The sequence below is a fragment of the Oncorhynchus masou genome, chromosome 17, assembly GCF_036934945.1.
Source record: "Oncorhynchus masou masou isolate Uvic2021 chromosome 17, UVic_Omas_1.1, whole genome shotgun sequence".
NCBI classification, from domain to species: Eukaryota; Metazoa; Chordata; class Actinopteri; order Salmoniformes; family Salmonidae; genus Oncorhynchus; species Oncorhynchus masou.
This window is the reverse complement of record NC_088228.1, coordinates 34,630,356-34,652,950: the sequence shown is the minus strand read 5'-3', so window position 1 is coordinate 34,652,950 and position 22,595 is coordinate 34,630,356. Positions and strand designations below refer to the sequence as shown.

The 22,595-nt window shown below is 41.0% G+C and overlaps 1 protein-coding gene across 2 annotated transcripts; it reads right to left on the bottom strand.

The window, feature by feature from the left end:
• Positions 1–1,905: 1,905 nt before the first annotated feature.
• Positions 1,906–13,415, bottom strand: LOC135558920 (spindlin-1-like). 2 transcript variants are annotated; one of them, XM_064993147.1, is made up of 5 exons: positions 13,289–13,415; positions 12,293–12,334; positions 11,427–11,692; positions 4,844–5,077; positions 1,906–3,111 (listed from the first exon to the last, which is right to left on the bottom strand). In XM_064993147.1, exons 2-5 carry the CDS (start codon positions 12,310–12,312, stop codon positions 2,906–2,908), a joined length of 726 nt encoding a protein of 241 aa, XP_064849219.1. In that variant the 5' UTR covers positions 12,313–12,334; positions 13,289–13,415; the 3' UTR covers positions 1,906–2,905. The 2 variants fall into 2 exon arrangements, with proteins under 2 accessions (XP_064849219.1, XP_064849220.1); XM_064993148.1 differs by lacking the exon at positions 13,289–13,415 and adding an exon at positions 12,695–12,769.
• Positions 13,416–22,595: the final 9,180 nt, after the last annotated feature.

Genomic DNA, 22,595 nt, shown 5'->3' with positions numbered 1-22,595 from the left:
TTTCTGTTGTCCACACTTGCTTCAAGATGTCCACCATTGTTCCTGTACCCAAGAAAGCAAAGGTTACTGATCTAAATGTCATTATGAAGTGCTCTTTTTTGCAAAAAAAAAGAAGTTTTATTATACAATACAAAACATACACAAAAATGACAACATGCTGACATACAAACATCCACAGCCTCACCCCTGCCTCATGAAGTGCTTTGCGAGGCTATTTAAGGACAATATCACCTCCACCTTACCCGACACCCACTACAATTTGCATATCGCCGCAACAGATCCATGGAAGACGAAATCGCCATTGCACTGCATACTTTCCTATCCAACCTTAACAAGAAGAACACCTATGTGAGAATGTTGTTCATCAACTTCAGCTCAGCATTCAACACCATAGTGCCCTCCAAGTTCATCACTAAGCTCAGGACCCTGGGTCTGAACCCCTCTCTGTGCAACTAGACTTCCTGATGGGCCAACTCCAGGTGGTGAAGGTACTCCCCATTCACACGACTGCATGGCAACGCATGTCTCCAACTTTTATCATCAAGTTTGCTGACGACACAGTGGTAGGCCTGATTACCAACTATGACGAGACAGCCTACAAGGAGGAGGTGAGAGCCCTGGCGAAGTGGTGCCAGGAAAATAACCTCTCCCTCAATGTCAAGAAATCGAAGGAGTTGTTTGTGGACTACAGGAGACAGCCAAGAGAGTACGCCTCCATCCACGGGGCCACAGTGGAGAGGGTCAAAAGCTTCAAGTTCCACGGAGTGCAAAGTTCCTCCAGAGAAACCTGGAATGGCTACACTGATACCGTGATGAAGGGGCAACAGCACGTCTTCAACCACAGGAGGCTGAAGAAATTTGGCTTGGAGTCGTGTTTGACCATCTCAAACTTCTACAGATGCACCATTGAGCACCATTCTGTCGGGCTGTATCACCGCCAGGTACGGCAACTGCACCTCCCGCAACCGCAGGGCTCTCCAGAGGGTGGTGCGGTCTTGCCCAGCGCATCATCTGGGGCACAATGCCTACCCTCCAGGACACCTTCAGCACCGGGTATCACAGGAAGGCAAAGAAGATCATCAAGGACCTCAGCCATCCAAGCAATGGCCTGTTCACCCTGCGACCATTTAGCAGGTAGAGACAGTACAGGTACATCAAAGCTGGCCCCAAGAGTCTGAAAAGCAGCTTCTATCTCTAGGCCATCAGACTGTTAAACAGTCATCACTAGCCGGCCTAGATTCAATCAGATCAAGCATTAACTGGCGATAGCAGACACCCGCATAGCGGATGTTTTGGCGGTGTAACTGCATTAGGTAAAATAGGTGAGCAGCTGCTCTTGCCATCATTGTCATGAAGCCACACCCGCCCCACTTGCGTTAGAAGTTTAGAACGAGAATATAAGCTATATAGAAATAATTACGCTCTATCATCCTAATCGAGGTGTAAATGAAATGTCATCTTCCAGTGTTCAAACTTGTAAACAAGGCTGCATGGGATTACAGTTAATGCGACTCCATGCAGCCAAGAGCAATGTCCACTTTAGGTGTTGTTTCTACATTATTTCAATGAAATTACATTGAACCAATGTGGAAGACGTTGAATTGACATTTGTGCCTAGTGGGATACTGTATTCTTGACATAGCTCATCCTATACAACTACTGCTGTACATACCCTTTTACTACTTACACCGTATATTGTAGATATTGTCTATACACACCCTGTATTAATATTCCGGACTCTGACATTGCTCGTTTCTTAATTTCTTGTTTATTTTTATTTTGTTTTGGCGCGGCACCTGCTTTAACATCTGCTAATCTCTGTACTAATAAACTTTGATTTGATTTTAAATGTTTATTTAAAATGTTGGAGGGGGGAGGATTAAATGATGGAGAAACCATTTGTCCTTCTGTCGTTTTGTATATATTGTGCTGCTTTACCAACTGGGGTGGTTACCCACCATAATGAAACAAACAATAATGAACCAACAATTGTGGCACTCTCTAAATCATGCATTATTTAACAGCAAATCATACCAAAGCATCTTTGCAGTATTTTCAAGAATGCCTCACAATACAGGTATTTACAAAAGCAAGTACAGTTACATTCACAGCGTTCTAACGTGACAGAAATATTTGATTATTCAACCATGACTAAGGGTAGATTATAATCCAAAATGTATTGCAGTGACAGCCAATAGTGTTTAAATGTCTGGCTCAAATAAACATGACTTCTCTGTACTCATGAAACTAGTAGGTCTAATAATTTGACCTCAGCTGGTGTTTGGCTATTCTGAGACATGTGCAGTCAAATCTTGGCAGTTGTTTATAATTTCTATTAAATAATTTTTTTATTGCACTTTTTCTAGCAACACATTTGAACATCAACATAGGTCATTTTCATTGATAATATCTACTTCCTTACATTTATATTTTAGTCATTTAGCAGACGCTCTCATCCAGAGCGATTTATAATTAGTACTTCTTAGCCAAACAAAATCAAACATAACTGCTTAATCACTTGTTTCTTAAAAGCAAAGGAAATCCATGCAAGCTTTGCATTGTTTACAAAACACTAGTCACTATGAGTCACAGAGTTCACACTTTTAGCAAACTTCTGACGTTGGACAAGACACAGGGCAGGGAATATGTCCACAATAATGGCAGGGTAGTGTCATGGTTGCAGAGAGTTCTATTTAAATCCAGTCAATTCAGGAAATGGATTGACATTCCAATAATGAATTAAGTTTCCCAATATTTCGATTTTGGTGAATACTGAACTTCAACTCTCTACCTGAATTGACTGAGTTGAAATAGGCCTCAACCTAAGATGAGTGTACAGGTGTGAGGGTCGGAGGCAGGGGGGCCTAGTCCTTTCTAGGGGGCTTTGACCGGGTAGAGTTGTATTCTAGGTGGTTTTGACCAGGTCGTAGACGTGGATGTGGAAGTCATCGTCGTATTTGATGTAGTAGACAGAGGGTTTGGCTGGAACCTGGTAGATAACCAGCCCCGTCCTTTTCACGCCCTTATCCGTGACGTACTCCACCTGCTTACCCACAAGGCTCTCTGTCTCCTCGCCTGGCTTCCTGTCTGCAGGCAGTAGGTGTTTGTTCTCTGGGAAACAAGAAAATAATAAGATGAGGAAGAAAGAAGAGAGAGAATGAAAAAAAGAGAATTTGCATATGCTGTCGTCTGCCCTTTTACTTCACATAACAAAACATATACTTCCTCCTCATTCAGGTAGCCTGCTCAGAAGCTAAGCTATTTATTTGTCTTTATTTAACCAGGTAAGTAATTGAGAACACACTCTATTTTACAATAACATCCTGAACAGGGAATGAGCATAAGGTATGTATGTGTGTTCCAGTTCTCATGCTCAATTAAAAATTCAAGTCTATTTCACCCAGTAGCCTCACAAGATTTACATGACCTCCTATTTTCATATGCTTTCAGTCACCTGCCTTCCTTTTAGCTTCACAACAATTACTTCACCACAGGTGGGTGGTCATAGTACTCTCGACGTCGTTCTCTTCCTATGTCCCTATTACAACTTCAGTGCTGTACGCAGTAAACTCCAGTACTATGCCTTCTTAAAACCTTGAGTGTATTTTGATGTTTGGATGAAAAACACACCCAAATGAAACTGCCTATTTCTCTGGCCCAGAACCTAGAATATGCATATAATTATCAGATTAGGATAGAAAACACTCTAAAGTTTCCAAAACTGTCAACATATTGTCTGTAAGTATAACAGAACTGATATTGCAGGTCGAAAACCTGAGGAAAATCCAACCAGGAAGTGCTGTTTTTCCTGAAACGTCTCTGTTCCATTGCATGCCATTCCCTACATTAAAAGGGATATCAACCAGATTCCTTTTTCTATGGCTTCCACATGGTGTGAACAGTCTTTAGACATAGTTTCAGGCTTTTATTCTGAAATATGAGTGAGAAGGATCACATGCGCAAAAGCTTGGAGCAGCCATTTTCTCTCTCTCTATTGAAAAAGCTACGGTCCGGTTGAAATATTATCGATTATAAACAACCTGAGGATTGATTATAAAAAACGTTTGACATGTTTCTACGAACTTTACGGATACTATTTGGAATTTTCATCTGCCCCGTCGTGACCGCTCGAACCTGTGGATTTCAGAACAAAGCGCGCTAACCAAATGGAGGTATTTTGGATATAAAAATAATCGTTATGGAACAAAGGGAACATTTATTGTGTAACTGGGAGTATCGTGAGTGCAAACATCCGAAGATCATCAAAGGTAAGTGATTTGTTCTATTGCTTTTCTGACTTTCGTGACCAATCTACTTTGCTGTTTAATGTTTTGTCTGCTGAGAGAAATGTCTTAACATAAACTCTTGGATAGCTTTTGCTGTAAAGCTTTTTTGAAATCTGACACGCTGTGTTTTGCTATATTGCACTTGTGATTTCATGAAAATGTAATATTTTGAGTAATTTAATTTGAATTTGGCGCTCTGCAATTCAGCGGATCTTGACGAAAATGATATACCAACATGAGTGTACCCTTGACAATCAAAAGGACCACCATCCCCATTACTATGTTAAATGAGGTTTCCCTTTGGTCAGCACTAACATTGCATAAATCCTGAGATTATCATAATAGGCTATTTGAGAGGGAATGATAATTATCTCTGGCAGTGTCTTCGAATGTTTAATCTTTCATTTGTATAGTCCAGATTTATCAGTGGACCGATTATCTCTCTCCATTTCTGTCTCTCTGTATTGCCCTTCCCTCGTTTTACAGGACTAGGGAATTAGCTGATTCCAACCAAAGAAAATTAAAACAAATACCCCAAAACAAATAAAAGCGCTTACCTGCTTCAGGGAGGATGCGGAGGTCTCCGTCCTTATAGTCGTCCCAGAGCTGGTACATGTAGAGCACAGGGTCCTTCTCATAGGTGATGTAGTACCAGTTGGTCATGATGGGGGCGCGAGACAGCACCATGCCCCGCCACTCGTTCTTCTCACCATCCTCCTTCTCAAACAGGTGCTCCACAGCCTTCCCCACCAGCTCTGGCGCATCATGGGGCACCTTGATCTTGTTATTTACTATAGGGGTAAACCACAGATTTTATAGTGTTGAAAATAAATCAAATAGCAACATGGTTAAGCAGACCGAATGCTGCACTCACTTTTGGTTTAAAATTAAACAGAATGTGAGCTTTCGCAAGACAAGGCAGATTCCACCAGGTAACTAAAATAGTTCCCCAAGTTGGGAAAGGTAGAGGGAATAGCATTGCTTTTTTTGTGTACTTTGGGGGGTGACTAGAGGTGGAAACACAAATATTCAATTTCAAAACCACTCCTAAGCACTTGTGTAGATCTGAATGGCATGGATAGCTGTATAGGTCCAATCCTACACAATCCTTCCACATTGACACATATACAGTAGAAGCGAGGTGCTAGGGTTTATAATGGGATTGAGTACAATTATATTGCACAGAGTTTGCTGTACGGAAGAAGAATACAATTATCAATGATGGGAAATTACACATGATAAGGCAATGGTAGGACATTAACTTGGGGATAAGGAGAGTAAAGGGTGATAAGGTTATACAGGCTTTTCTATACAATTATGCTAATCATTAAGGTCTTGAAGCATGTGTTTCAGACATAAGGAAGTGGATGGCTGCAAACTTTCTACTTTTAAACTCGGACAAAACAGAGATGCTTGTTCTAGGTCCCAAGAAACAAAGAGATCTTCTGTTGAATCTGACAACTAATCTTAATGGTTGTACAGTCGTCTCAAATAAAACTGTGAAGGACCTCGGCGTTACACTGGAACCTGATCTCTCTTTTGAAGAACATATCAAGACTGTTTCAAGGACAGCTTTTTTCCATCTATGTAACATTGCAAAAATCAGAAACTTTCTGTCCAAAAATGATGCAGAAAAATGAATCCATGCTTTTGTCACTTCTAGGTTAGACTACTGCAATGCTCTACTTTCCGGCTACCCGGATAAAGCACCAAATAAACTTCAGTTAGTGCTAAATACGGCTGCTAGAATCCTGAAAAGAACCCAAAAATCTGATCATATTACTCCAGTGCTAACCTCCCTACACTGGCTTCCTGTCAAGACAAGGGCTGATTTCAAGGTTTTACTACTAACCTACAAAGCATTACATGGGCTTGCTCCTACCTATCTCTCTGATTTGTTCCTGCCGTACATACCTACACGTACGCTACGGTCACAAGACGCAGGCCTCCTAATTGTCCCTAGAATTTCTAAGCAAACAGCTGGAGGCAGGGCTTTCTCCTATTGCCATGCTGGTCATTTATAAACATTTGAACATCTTGGCCATGTTCTGTTATAATCTCCACCCGGCACAGCCAGAAGAGGTCTGGCCACCCCATATAGCCTGGTTCCTCTCTAGGTTTCTTCCTAGGTTTTGGCCTTTTCTAGGGAGTTTTTCCTAGCCACAGTGCTTCTACACCTGCATTGCTTGCTGTTTGGGGTTTTAGGCTGGGTTTCTGTACAGCACTTTGAGATATAAGCTGATGTACGAAAGGGCTATAGAAATACATTTGATTTGATAAAATTAATCTGTTATGTACATGCTGGTCTGGAGCAAAGACCTGCACACACAGTAGCTCTTGTGTATTTTGTAGATAGACTGACTGGACTTCCAATTGGTGAACAGTGTTTAGCAAACTGAGACAAAACTTTGAAAAGAAAATGTAAATACGTTGTTTTAGACTTCCTAAAGTTACATTGATTACTCAGCAGGCTATCTTAACCATATGGGAGACGTCTGCTACGCTACCGTTAAGGCAGAAAATAACCCGGATGGAGATTTGTTTTGACAAAAACGAGACTGACGGTATAATGGAATAATTGAAGATGCTCAATGCGAAAATGGTCACAATGCAAACGACTCTTGAAAAGCAAATAAACAGCAAGGTCGACAGCCTTCGTGACAACATGGAGAAGCTGGTCATAGAAAATCAAAATCTCATAAACTGATTTTGGAGCAGAAAGCCAAATAAATCTGTGAAGATATTGACCTGGATATAGCGCTCCTGAGTTCAAGAATGGGCAGTATCGAGGACAAAAATTTAACACAACAAGAACCCAACTAAACAGTTTGACCCAGACGCGTCTATAATAGTAACCTTACAAGGACAACAAAGACACGGCAGGAAAGGAGGGGAGCTGTCACCGAGGGTGCCAGAGTTAGTGGCCACCGAAAGAATGAGAGCAAGAGGCTGGGGACCAGGAGTCGTGAAGGTCACATTAAAGATAAAGGGGATGTCCTCCGGCTAAAGCATCATCGGTCCACACAAATGGAATAATCAAAATCAACTTCAAAACTTCAAGATTTCTACATTTCAGGGAATGGGAGGATGATGAAGCAGTTCTTCTGATCCCTAGGGCGACCACAGACGCCGGGACTAACAGATCATGTCCCGGCTTAACAATTGTATTTAATTAACTGGAACGTTAATGGATGGACGACCTCAAATTCTACTCTTAGAACATTACTACTACAGGCCCTACACCCTGACTATTCATCTGAATGAAACTCATTTGTCTGGCGACTCCACTATTGACTTGGATGGTTATTCTTGGTTTGGACACAACCGAAACGTTCATATAAGAGCAAGAGCCCCTAAAGCTTCAGGTGGCATTTGACTTTTTTTAGGAACAAATTGAACAATATAGAGTGAACATTGTGGACAAGTCAATGGATGGAAAAATTGGTGTAAGATTTGAACACTGTGTTAAATAAAAAACATTATTTTGTTATTTTTGTCTTGTTATTTACCACCGGACGGTTCTACAAGGGGAACTCTCCACTTGTTGGCGCAGGTGTATTCTCTGGACACTGAAAGTGTTCACAACCCTTGACTTTTTCCAATATTTCTTGTGTTATAGCCTGTATTTAAAATGGATTCAATTGGGATTTTGTGCCACGAGCCTACACACAATACCCTCTTCATATTTTCAAGCATGGTGGTGGCTGCATCATGTTATGGATGTGCTTGTCATTGGCAAGGACTAGGGAGTTTTTCTTAGGATTAAAAAGAAACAGAATAGAGCTAAGCACAGGCAAAATCTTAGAGAAAAACCTGGTTCAGTCTGCTTTCCAACAGACACTATGAGACAAATTCCCCTTTTAGCAGGACAATAACCTAAAACACAAGGCCAAATATATACTGTAGGTGCTTACTAAGATGACATTGAATGGTCATTAGTGGCCGAGTTACAGTTTTGACTTAAACCAGCTTGAAAATCTATGGCAAGACTTAAACATGGCTGTCTGGCAATGACCAACAACCAATTTGACTGATCTTGAAGAATTTTCAAAAAATAAAAAAATGGGCAAATATTGTACAATCCAGGTGTGCAAAGCTCTTAGAGACTTACCCAGAAAGACTTAACTGTAATCGCTGCCAACGGTGATTCTAACATGTATTGACTCAGGGGTGTGAATACTTATGTAAATTAGATATTTCATTTTCAGTACATTGGCAAAATGTTTTAAAACATGTTTTCATGTTGTCATTGTGAGGTAGATGGGTGAGAAAAATAAATATTTAATACATTTTGAATTCAGCCTGTAACACAAAATGTGGAATAAGTCAAGGGGTATGAATACTTTCTGAAGGTACTGTATATATTCGGTGACCTGAACAGTCGTATCTGTGATCTGAAAGATTGTTTAATTGACATTGATGTTATTGCGCCTAAAGTTGCATTAGACACAGGTTTAAATAGGCATGAGTTCTCAAAAGGATTCCAAATTCTGCATTCTAGACGGTAGATTATCACCACAAAATGATAATTTTGTCAACAAAGTGAAAAGCAGTCGTCGACTATATTATAACACCTCATGACTGTCTGAATTCATGTGTGGAGTTGAATGTGATTACCTCAACTGAGCTTGTGGAAAGTAAAGGTCCTGAGTGTATTGGCCTGATTGGAGGCCTGATCCTTCATTGTTGTTTCTGAAACTATACTGGGGAGGAAGGTGATGTAGGCTTATCAAAGTCAAGTGCAAATCAGACCAAAAGAAGGCCTAGAAACCTAGCTGACCATTTTCTTTCATCTGACATGTGCTGTACTGTTCTTATGGACCTTATTGATAACCTGGAAGCTTGCCAGAAAACACAATATAATATTGATCAGTGGTATGGCCTGTTCTGTGATGTACTACATGATGCAATGGAAAAGTGTTTACCTGTTAAAATCAGTATCATCCAAGCCTGAGACCTCAAGAAATTGGTAAACCGTTACTGGAATAAAGAGTTAAGTCATTTATGGTTTGTAATGAGTGTTGCAGAAAATGTTTCTAAAATGTAACGACCAATCAATAGAAGAGGTTTAAGGGAAGAGTTTAAACAGTGTCAACATATCTTTGACAACAAGCTAAGTTCTAGAAGAGTAAATTCAGAAGGGGCCAAGCACTGCATCTTGAACAACTGCAAAGTAACAACCCTCAGCAATTTTGGACTGAAATCAATAAACTGGGTCCGAAAAGAGTTGTGAAAATTCCAATGGAAATCATACTGGAAAATTATCAACTTGAACATAAGAAGAATTGTGTATTAGATAACTGGGAGAAGGATTTTGTTAACCTATTTACAGGCAATAATATTCCATCTGTGTTTGATGATTAATTATAAATTATACATGTAACTTAAAGAATGGGTTGGAAATTGAGTTGAATAGGGCTGGATACACCTCAAACGTGCTCCTGAATTGACTTTAGAGGAAGTTAGGAAGGCTGTTGAGAAAGCAAAATAAGAAAAGCAATAAGAATAGCAGAGTTGCCAAATTAAGTCCTGGTCTACTAGGTTACTGCAGACTCTATTTTGTCTTTTACTATTGTACCCGGATGATATTGTTCTCATTGCAGAAAGCGAGTTTGATTTGCAATGTATGCAGAACACAGTCAATCTCTGGTGTACCAAATGGAGATGAATGATTAATGAGACAGTAAGAGGTTTTCATATTCTCTTTTGAAGCAATGCCCCCAAAAAACACTAACTCATATTGGTTTCCTTTTGATGAATGTATGACCTTTAAAGAGGGTATAAAGTATGTACTAGATTCTGCAGATAGCATGTAGGGGTCTGTCGTAAGTACACTGAAAGTCTGTAAAGACCTGGGCTATTGTACATATTTGCAGCTCTTTAGTTCATGTGTGTCCTATACTGAACTATGCTGCTGGAATCAGGGGTTTTATAGAATCCAAAACAGCAGACTATTCAGAATAGAGCCATACAATGTTTTCTGGGAGTGTGTAAGTTTGCTCCAAGCCTTGCTATTCAAGGAGACATGGGTTGGGAGCTCTGTGAAATAAGACAAGAGGGGTGAAATTATTAGGTTATGAAACAGCCTTATCAATATTCCAGTGGACAGAATAACAAAAATGTATTTCAACTGGGATAAAACACACAACTACCCTTGGACAACGGAACTCGATGCCATATTTAAGGAAGCTGATCTACAACACTTTAGAAACAAGTTAGGATGCAGTATGATCAAACACAAGTTAAACCTTAGCTACAATGAAAATTGGTAAACGGACATATGGCTAAACCAAAACTCTGAATTTACAGCCAGATCAAAAGCAGCTACGATCTATGACCTTATGTCACCTCTCACCTAACCAAAAACCAAAAGGTCCTTGTGTGCCCAGTTGAGAACCAGGATACTGGCCCGGACAATTTGAAGTACGTAGGTTCAATGCCATTGATGAAGAAGAGCGACTATGTACTATCTGGGATTTGGGAGGTTGAGAATGAAGTGCACATTTTATTGTACTGTATATGATGATTTGAGAGCTATACTGTTTGCTAAAATGTTGCAAAGAAAACAGGAACTATTCTGGATTTAAAAAAATATTTTTTTTTAAATGGCAATTTACAAAAAAATTGTATTCCTGGTTGTAAATTGTATCTCCAAAGCTTGGAAGATGCAACACGGTAAGCTGTATATTTCAAAGGTTTTCATCAGATTATTGTTTCCTAAATAGCCAATTTCTGTATACATTAAAGTTTTTTGCCAGATCAGGACCTAACATAAGGACAACTCAGAGTATGCTGTTCTGTTCTTCTGAAATAGACTAAATTTCTTCATACCATGTTACTTTAGACCATTCTAAAATAAATAATGGATTTATTGTGAAGGTGTAGGCTATATTACAAGAATTTATTAGACTTTCTATAATATAGATGTTTCAAAGTTCTCCATCGGTGGCTTGTAGACTACGTGTGGAAGACAGGAGAGGCTAAATGTGTTTATGTTCATTAACGGTCAATTACCGTGAGATCGGAAGTTATTTGCTTGACAATCACCGGCTGACTAAATTTAGTGCCCGCCATAGCCCTACTTGTGATCAACCTGGTTAAATAAAAGCTTCAACATATTCAAATAGCAAGCCAACCCACCAACTTTCTCTGTTAAAACCTGGAGGTTGGACACTCGCTCATCCTTGAACAGCTCAATGCCATAGACGCAGTCGAATCCGTCGTATTTGACCATGTAGAGGGAGGTGTTGACAGTGAGACGCTCCAGCACTGTGCCTTTCCACTTGGTCAGGTTGCCCTTCTCCCTCCAGATGTGCTCAATCCGCATGCCCAGCAGGTTGTTAGGGTCCGGGGTCGATGACAGAGACGAACCTGAACTCTCACTCAGCTCACCGCTGCTACGCTTTCTGAGGGGAAGGGAGAGAAGAATATAGACTCTTCATCTATGTCTGTAATGTCTTTTTCGTTATGTGTTTAGACCCCAGTAAGACTAGCTGTCTCCATTGGCGTTGGCTAATGGGGATCCTAATAAAAAAAAATTGTATCTGTTGCTAGAGGACTTCTGCTCTCTCCAGGAGTAGCTATGTATCAGTTATTTGTCTTAATCAGTTGTTGCCCTGTCTTTTGTTGGCTAGTGCCATTACTTTTTTCATACTAGCACTTTGCTGATAACTATATTGAGGTAAACTTACTATGATTGTGATATGGGGTTGTCTCACTTAGCCATCTTTACACTAAATTTAAGTCACTATGGATAAGAGCTTCTGCTAAATGACAAATGTAAATGTAAAATGGGTAAAATAAATTCAATCCACTGGGCACAGACGTCAATTCACAGTCTATTCCACGTTGGTTGAACGTAATTTTGTTGAAATGACGTGGAAACAACGTTTAATTCAACCATTGTATGCCCAGTGGGCAAGTTCGGGTTCAAGCAAACCAGGAAACACACAAAACAGTACTAGAATATCAGTAACCAACAATAACCAACAAGTGATTCAACCTACCTGCCCCTTTTCTTGGACATATTTCCATAAATTCACACAATCCTGTGGGTAGAGGGCAAAGAGTGTATTTTACAACACAAAAACATCTAATAATCTCAATATTGAGAAAGTAACTTGATACAATTGTATTGTGTGTTGGATTATGAGTTTATATTTTACTAGGTTATATGGATAACACATGGACAGTGTCTTGAGGAGCAGAAATACCTATATTCAAGTTACAAAGGAAGAAGGCACACATATTTACCTGGGGATTCTGGACACTCATAACAATATTGCCTAAATTACAGTGTTATCATATCGCATAATTATGGTTACGTAAATTATGCTGTCCCCCACAACCAACAAACCCACACCCACCAATGTAGTCTACAAGTAGTCCTACAGGATTGATTATTTTACCCATGTAGCCTAGTAGTTTCCCGCGAGTAGACCACAGGCGTTGTTAAATTGTAGCCATACCGGATGTCAACAAACAACAATGTCGCCCTCCCTCTCGCTGTATAACCTCTTTCAACTTCTGCCAGTGCAATTTCTAATACAATCATGTCGCGTCTCTAGTGTCATTTCGCTGCGACCAAGTTTCGAAAAATTGTAGCAATTAGATTTTTCTGGACTAGACAAGAGATATACCTGGCGACAGACATAATCAAGTTGAAGCCATCCTGTAAGCAGAGGTGTAGCTTTTCACATTCGTAATTTTTGTTCAGATGTTGACAATTGTTTTTCCAAAGGCGCGCGTGCCTATTTGCGACATCAACGTCGATGTAACAATCAACGTCATGTAATCATGTATAGGCTACAGTGAGGTTGTTTTGTGACATAAAACTGACCTCTGTTCTACAGTAAAACGACCATTGCGGTATTTACATTTGCATTACAATAGCGCACGCAACAGGCGAAGTTGACGCACTGGAGGGCTTGAATTACAGCAGGCCTATACTCTAGTGTAGTAAAACGATTATTAAAGTAGAATAAATATTTAAACAGAGTTACCTGGACACTATTTTCATATCTACTTCCCTCTGCTGAGCAGAATCCACCTCATGAAAGCTACAAGGAAATAATGTTAGTATGGAAACTACAACTACCAAGATAGGTCTATGCCTCAACGAACTGTTCATTAAATCAGTGTACTTCTCAAAGGACGCTGGGAGTTGGTGTCCATTACGTCACTCACCAGAAAGCCATGGAAAGTGATTGGGTGCTGTATCTCACAAAGGAGCGGACATGTTTTAATTTAGCATACATCTACAGTGTGGCTTTTGCAAGCATTTAAAGATTCCGTGTGTATCTATTTTGCCTATATGTTAGTAAACTTTGAGGCCAATAGGCTACGTAGGTTGAACTAACCTACATTTCCCACCATGCAATACATTTTGTGAATTGTCTTTCCCAATATTCGTTATCTCTCTCCGCCTCTCACAATCCGACTGCTGTGTCCATACTGTACATAATCAACTAGAGCTACAGAGCAGACTGATCAGAAAAGGCAGCTACCTGACACAGGACCTCTGAATCTCAATGGATGTCCAAAAGGAGGCTCCTAAATATCTTACTCAAATGGTGGAAAACGTATACAATTCTCATACTTGAGATAAAGTAAAGATACCTTAATAAAAAATGACTCAAGTAAAAGTGAAAGTCACCCAGTAAAATACTACTTGAGTAAAAGTCTAAAAGTATTTGGTTTTAAATATAGTTAAGTATCAAAAGTAAATGTAATTGCTAAAATATCTGCCAGAAGTCCGCCAGATCAGTGGAAATAGGGATGACCAAGGGTGTTCTCTTGATAAGTGTGTGAATAAGACAATTATCCTGTCCTGCTAAGCATTCAAAATGTAACATGTACTTTTGGGTGTCGTATGCAGTAAAAAGTACATTATTTTCTTAAGGAATGTAGTGATGTAAAAGTTGTCAAAAATATAAATAGTCAAGTAAAGTACAGATACCCCAGAAATCTACTTAAGTACTTTACACCACTGTTGGCTGGCAGCAATTATTTATTGTGTTTTATTTAACTCAGAACTTTGTCTCCCATCTCAGTATTTTAGAACAGATAATATGCATACAGTTTTACTATTAATTTTATCATTGAGCGTATTAATTAAAACCATGCTTAAATGTAGGCTACGTACAATTTTCCCCCGTCAGGTATCTCTCAACAGGTCAAGGAAGCTAAACCAAGTAAAATTAATGTTACATTACAGTAACAACAATGATGTAATAGGGATCATAAGTTTCCACATCTCTCCGTTTTCCCTGGTCTCCTCCAGTGGCCAAACATGGCAGGAGATAGAGTCTAATCATGTTGAGGGTGGAGGATCATAAACCACTATCCAGTCCAAGTCCTGTGACAGATCTAACAAATACCTGCCTTGTCAAATAAATGACATAAGAAAAATACAGCTGCTAAGGAAGCCGGATAAACCATTACATCTGATCAAATTTGGCCTACTCAACAAACTCCTCCAACGATACTGTTCTAGTTCTAGTTTTTACCACTAGATGTTCTAGTTTTATAAGTTCTAGTTTTTACCACTAGATGTCAGACACAGTCTATGTCACAGCAGACCATTCATAATGATCAAATCAAAGTTTATTTGTCAAGTGTGCCGAATACAACAGGTGTAGACCTTACAGTGAAATGTTTACTTACAGGCTCTAACCAATAGTGCAAAAAAAGGTATTAGGTGAATAATAGGTAATTAAAGAAATAAAACAACAGTAAAAAGACAGGCTATATACATTAGAGGCTATAAATGTAGCGAGGCTACATACAGACACCGGTTAATCAGGCTGATTGAGGTAGCATGTACATGTAGATATGGTTAAAGTGAGTCGCAGTAGCGTAAAAGAGGGGGAGGTGGGTGGCGGGACACAATGCAGATAGCCCGGTTAGCCAATATGTGGGAGCACTGGTTGGTCGGCCTAATTGAGGTAGTATGTACATGAATGTATAGTTAAAGTGACTGGGTTCGACAGACTTTCATGGATTAACTGTACAAAGCAAATTATTGAGTGTTTCAGAGGGCTTCTCTGACAACCTATCCTCTGAGCTCTGAGTACCTTTCTTAGTTCCGCAGTGGCATGTGTGTGCGTCAGTGGGACCTGCTGGAGCGCGTTCCAAGGATGGGTGTTGTTATCGTGACTAGTGAGCTGAGATAAGGTGGAGCTTTACCTAGCATAGACTTATAGATGACCTGGAGCCAGTGTGTCTGGCGACGAATACATAGAGAGGGCCAGCCGACTAGAGCATACAGGTTGCAATGGTGGGTGGTATACGGGGCTTTGGTGACAAAATGGATGGCACTGTGATAGACTGCATCCAGTTTTCTGAGTAGAGTATTGGAAGCTATTTTGTAAATGACATCGCCGAAGTCGAGGATCGGTAGGATAGTCAGTTTTATGAGGGTATGTTTGGCGGCGTGAGTGAAGGATGCTTTGTTTTCGAAATAGGAAGCCGATTCTAGATTTAATTTTGGATTGGAGATCTTTAATATGAGTCTGGAAGGATAGTTTACTACAGTCTCGCCAGACACCTAGGTATTCGTAATTGTCCACATATTCTAAGTCAGAACCGTCCAGAATAGTGATGCTAGTCAAGTGGGCGGGTGTGGTCAGCGATCGGTTGAAAAGCATGCATTTGGCTTTACTAGCGTTTAAGAGCAGTTGGAGGCAACGGAAGGAGTGTTGTATGGCATTGAAGCACGTTTGGAGGTTAGATAGCACAGTGTCCAAGGAAGGGCCGGAAGTATACAGAATGGTGTTGTCTGCGTAGAGGTGGATCAGGGAATCGCCCGCAGCAAGAGCAACATCATTGATATATACAGAGAAAAGAGTCGGCCCGAGAATTTAACCCTGTGGCACCCCCATAGAGACTGCCAGAGGACCGGACAACATGCCTTCCAATTTGACACACTGAACTCTGTCTGCAAAGTAGTTGGTGAACCAGGCAAGGCAGTCATTAGAAAAACCGAGGCTACTGAGTCTGCCGATAAGAATATGGTGATTGACAGAGTCGAAAGCCTTGGCAAGGTTGATGAAGACGGCTGCACAGTACTGTCTTTTATCGATGGCGGTTATGATATCGTTTAGTACCTTGAGCGTGGCTGAGGTGCACCCATGACCGGCTCGGAAACCAGATTGCACAGCGGAGAAGGTACGGTGGGATTCAAGATGGTCAGTGACCTGTTTGTTGACTTGGCTTTCAAAGACCTTAGATAGGCAGGGCAGGATGGATATCGGTCTGTAACAGTTTGGGTCCAGGGTAGAGAGAATAAAGTAGACGGCATGGGTCAAAATTTTGATTTATGACCCTGTGTCCATGATGATGTGTACATGTCCAAATATGGGCCTCCAGCCAGGCCATCCTGTTCCTGTGGTCACGTGTTGGAGGGTGTGTTATTTTATATCTATATTGCATCCTTTGAAGTTGTCATGCTGTTTGATGTCTAGGGACCTGGTTGAACTGGGGGGGGTTCAGTGTTTGAACTTTTGAAAATGTATGGCCCCCCACCCCCAGTTTTATTGCCCTTATGGTTGTTATCTGATGAAGCAGGAATGCCTGGGGTATTGGCTGTGGCAGATGCATTATAAATAAAGGTCCAGAACAAGGCATGCGACCCCAGAAGAGTAAACAAGATTTTTAAACATGGATTTTGTGATCAGTGGCAAAGCTGTGATGACTGTAACAAAGGAAGCAGGACCGCGGCTGAAACATAGAGAAAGGGCCAAGTATAATGCCGCAATATACGATGCCCCAAAAAAGCGGTTTCTAAGTGTGTATAGAACTCAGATACCGCCCGCAACTGCGCTGCAAGATCAAGTGCTGATGTCTAATGGACAACAATGGGGGTATCTGTCCCGAACTGAGACTTATCACCAAGGGGTATAGCTTGTTCACAGGCTACAAGACCCGTTGGGAAGGTACCCCTGACTCCTCAGGAAGAGTATTTCACAGGGTGAAAATACAAAGAAAGAATGGACTTCCATGTGGCTGCGTGGAGTTCTATATCAGCAACGAGGAAATCCGCAACCAAAACATTCGTGATGGAGCCCTGACTGGGGATTTTAGGTTGCGCATGCTTATTCCTTTTAAAAGTTGGGATTTAATTGAATTGTTGTTGGACGCTCTGTTTGTACAGAGCCAACAGCGACAGAGCATTGTTCGGCTAAAGAAGTGCATAATATATACGAATCCCGAGGATTATGATTCAAAGGAGCCCCAAGAAGGTACATCGTCAGAAGGGTCACCCCCCGAAGAAAACTAACGCCCTGATACCCAGAGGGCTGGTTCAACAATAAAAGGAGGGTCCTTAAAACCTACAGTTCTTCACTTACGCATTAACCATGGATATTCCTACCACATACCAGGACTCCGAAACGTCATGGGGGCCCGACCCTAAGGATTGTATGCCTTGTAGCCCAACATTCTACTCCCCCCTGGCAAGACCCACAACAACCCCTACATGCACACAGCCTGAGGATGTGTTTGATGGGGTGGTCAGTACTATTTTTGTGGACACCATCAAGGCCTCTGTAGCCACGCTTTTAGACATGGTGATTGGAGAGTATATACGAGAAAAATGCATCGGTTGTGAGATCAATCACCCCAGCCAGCGCAGGCATCCATGCCTATACGACCCCCCAAGATACTACTTCTTCAACCATTTTGAGGCGCTGGTGAAAAGACTTTGGTCCTGCAGGTTTATACCATCGCTAGTCAGAGCCCTGGAGTCTATGGGTCTTGTGCTGTCTATCCCCAGAGTTTACGGGGTAACCGAGGCTTTCCTACATGAACTGAAGGAGGCGATCTACATCCACGAGAAACTCAAAGAAATCCGACACACCCTGGTGGACGATAACAAATACCGGGAAGCTGTGGTGGCTGATGTGATGACTTTCTGGCTCAATAAACCCCAAGAGACCGAGTGACATTTTGTTATTTAGATGTAAAGCAATGGGTAACTATGTGTATATGATGTTAGAGAGAATAAATCATTTTTTTCTTTTGAGAGAACTTACAAATGTAATGCATCAAATTATTGAAAATAAAGTGAACAATGTATCGTTCTACACAACCCACAATTCCTGGACTAATGTAGAGCGTGTGCTAAAAATGGAACAAATCATGAATCATGTACGACATGCGGGCGAGAGTCTACAATGGACACAATTGGTATCCCGTCTTGGGGATGATTCTGAAGAACTTGAAACAACTTTGTCTAAGATTTTACTTTATTTGTTTGAAACACCATTTAATTGTAACATGTATCATATTTGTTGTTTATATACTTATATAGCGGATGTGTTCGTCTTAAAAATTCAGCGACACAAGCCTGTTAATCTAAACCAAATATACAGGGTGTTGCATGATGTGATCATTGAGAAAACGGGGACATGTATCCTGCAACGAATTCTGAATTGTCTGTATATGTAATACATAATGTTTTCTTGAAAATAAAATTTAAAAAATGAAAATGAAATGTTGTCATTATTTGAAAGTGGCTCCTTAACGTTATTGTACCTCAGAGAGGCAAGAAGGATGGCAGAGCAGATGTTGAAAAACATTGATTATAATCCCTCTAACCCTGGGTCTTATGGGGGTAAGGAACGTTTACAGAGAGCTATAGCAGAAGAAACAGGTAGCCGGTTAAGCAATGCTAAAGTGAATGAGAGGTTATCAGAGCAGGATGCGCACACTCTACATAAACCCCTAAGAAAACAATTTCCAAGAAATAGAGTTTTTTCTACCCAACCATTGTCCCAATTTCAGGCGGATCTATGTGACATGCAGGCAAAAAAGTTATCGGAACCTGCAAAACTTATTAAGGTTAAAAAAAGGGTTCTATAGAACCGTCGACAGGATCGTCTCCGAGTTGAATGAACGCCTATCACTGAACAATATGGAAATATTCCTGATGTACAACCCTATACATAAACGTGTACAAATCTCAGGAGATGCTGCCTGGGGAATAAAACCGGCGGTAATTTAGCCTACATGTTGGGGATGGCTCCCAATAAATGGACGTATGTGAAAGATAAATTATTCTCATTTCCCGCGGATATACATGCAGGATTTTACAACATATTTGTGTATACCGACATCATATCCTATCAAAGGGTCGGAGACAGCTGTGTGCCACTCCTGAGAACGGTTCATATAGACGGAAAGGATGGGGACATAGTCACTGTCACCTACGACAAGCCACACTACGTACCTGTAAGCAATAAATATATTGAAAACATTCTTGTTGAGCTTAAAACAGATCAGAACTAAAACATTGAATTTACTTATGTTAAAACGATTGTAAAAATTCACTTTAGACCCACCAAAACCTCTCTACATATATAATATTTATATATTTTATATATTTTATATACATATTACAAATAAATTACAAAGGGTTATGGAACATCAACATCTCGACCCTAACCGTTATGTCTCATACTATGTTGATCAAGTGGGTAATGGATTACCCGGCTATTATGGATCCCCAACCATGTACGGTTCGAGGATAGGAGGTATATTTCGTAACCTCTTTAGGATGGTTTTACCGTTTATGAAGAGAGGCCACAGCATAGCCAAACCGCATTTAAAATCAGCAGCAAAAAATATAGTAAGTGAGGTTGTAGCCAATGCTATGACCAATGCTATGGGCGTCACCAGATGTCGAGCGTCAAGAAGGCTCGGGGCTGATGATGTTGTCTCGAAGACCAAAAAAGAGACCTCCGGGTATAAGGCGCAGGCTTGCGCCTAAAAAACGGACCTTAACGGTTAAAAGAAACTCAGTTAGTCAAAGACGGGGTAAAGTGAGGAGGTCTGGACCAAAAACGGTAAAAAGAATACTCTGAAGTATTTTCGAAAAGAACAAGCACCATGGCTCGCATCCTCTGAAGCTATAAAGACAAAGCTCGATCTTTTCATGGCCCCCTTAACCCAACATTCAGTAGAGAGGTCCAGTTATGTGGAGATAGCCACTCTCTGCCATTACAGACAATGGTCCCATAGAGTTTTTCATACCAGGCCACGGTGACAACTATCTGGGCCACGGTGACAACTATCTGGACCACCTTGGTGCATTTGCGTCTAAAAGTGACCAAAAGAGATGGTACTAATATTGCAAACGATGCCAAAGTGAGTCTCATTAATTACCCAGTGGCCACCATCTTCTCCCAAGTGGATGTGACTTTGGGTGAATGTCTAATCAGTGAAAGCAGTGCCACATACCCATATAGGGCCATCATGGAGTGCTGAAAACACTCTCAAGACACAATTCAGCGCCGGGCTGTTTAGCAAGGATACTGCAGGAGTCTCTATGGAATCGACAAACCCATCCACCGGTGCAAACAAAGGACTGGAGGCGCGCGCTCGCTACTGTGCCGAATCTCGAGAGTTTCATCTGCTAGGCCCTATACACTCTGACATTTTCTTTCAAGAACGTTTACTCTTAAATGCGGTTGATTTAAGACTAAAATTAACCAGGGCCAAGGATGAGTTTTGCCTAATGTCTGCCCAGGACGGGGACTTTAGTTTAAAAGTGTTGGGAGCCATGCTTTTTATTAAAAAAGTGTCTGTATCTCCGGCAGTTCGTCTGGGTCACTCACAGGCTTTGATGAAAGGAAATGCCCTTTACCCTCTCCAAAGAATTACCATGAAAACCTTTAGCATACCTGTGGGCAGCAGAATCTGCAGTCAAGAAAACCTATTTCTAGGCCCTTTACCACGATACGTGGTTATAGGTTTGGTTGATCACGCCTCCAATACGGGCAGCTTAAATAAAACCCCATTTCATTTTCAACACTTCAATGCAGAGTATGTAGCTCTGTGTCAGGACGGACGTCAGGTCCCTGCTAAGGCTTTCCAACCGCAATTTAATAACAACATATCTGTGCGAGAATTTTACAATCTATTCCTGGCTACCGGGAGGCATCTAAAAGATCTCTCTTTACCTATTGACAATAATTATTTTGCAGAGGGTTACACAATGTATGCTTTCAATTTATCACCTGATGATGACACCTCAGGTAATGGTGGTGTCCCAAGGTAACCTCAGGCTGGAAATGCATTTCCGTACACCTTTAGCCTGTACCGTTAGCATGATTGTTTATGCATGCTCTGATTCAATCTTGGAAGTGAATAGCCGAAGACAGGTTTTAGTAGATTATTATTAAGGATCGTTGAGCAAAGACATGAATACCCAAGAGTTGGAAGGGCTCATGAGCCGACTGATTGGAAAACAATTTTGCGGAGTGTTGGCTTGTTGTGAATTACCTATGGAGAAATGGACGGTGTGGCCTGCCATGTTTATTGTCAATACCCATCCTAAACACATGCCGGGTGAACATTGGCTAGCTGTGACATTAGAAGAGGAAGGAGGAAGAAAAATCTAAACTTTTTTTGATTCCTATGGCTTTCCCCCCGGTTTTTAACATTTCCCCAAATCTATTAAATAATTTTTGACCAAAAATGGCTCAAAGATATACTACAGCAAGTGCAAGATAACCTTTCCACTACATGCGGTCACCACTGTGTATTCTACCTATGCCAAAGAGCCCGGGGAGTTTCTTTTGAAGATGTTATGTCTCTTTATAAGGATGATTTAAGAAGTAATGTAATGTGTCAACTAGGCAAATGAGGAATCAAAAACAAAATCATACAAAGCAAGACTACAGAGGTCCAAGGGAGTGGCGTGTGTTGGTATGGGACACGGTTCCATTTCTCACCCTAACCACTTCTCCTAGCACCTGCCACTAAAGTTCAGACCGTGGAATGGATAAACTGACAGAAGCACTAATACTTCCAGTGCTGGGTCAAAGGTGGCCAACATGTTTCAGCCCAGCCCTGCACCCCCTTTTGGGTGCAGCCGGTATGGCAGGATGGACACACATATGGTGCCCCTATGAACGCCGTGATGTTGGTAACGGCGTAGTACTGTTAGTTTTGTACATAAAAGTACAGAATCTGAGGATGCGTTTGGGGATTGTTTTGGAACTTCAAGAGAGCTGCATTAGCTCTACTGTGGTACAAAACCACAATCTTGATATTCTGAAAGTTTTCAAATTTGACTATATCAGAGAAAGCCACAGCATCCTGTATACCGAGAACCACGGCCGTTTGGAGCTCTCTTGCCTTTTGCAATGCCATCAGATCAGTACATCCAGGGTTAAGTAAATGCGCTAGGCCTATTGCAAAACATAGCTTATTACCTGGATTGTGAACGTTTATGAGGTAGGCCCTTGTATTGCTTATGATTTCTGACTGCATTAGGCTATCAAGCTTCCTTCTCTGCCCACCACT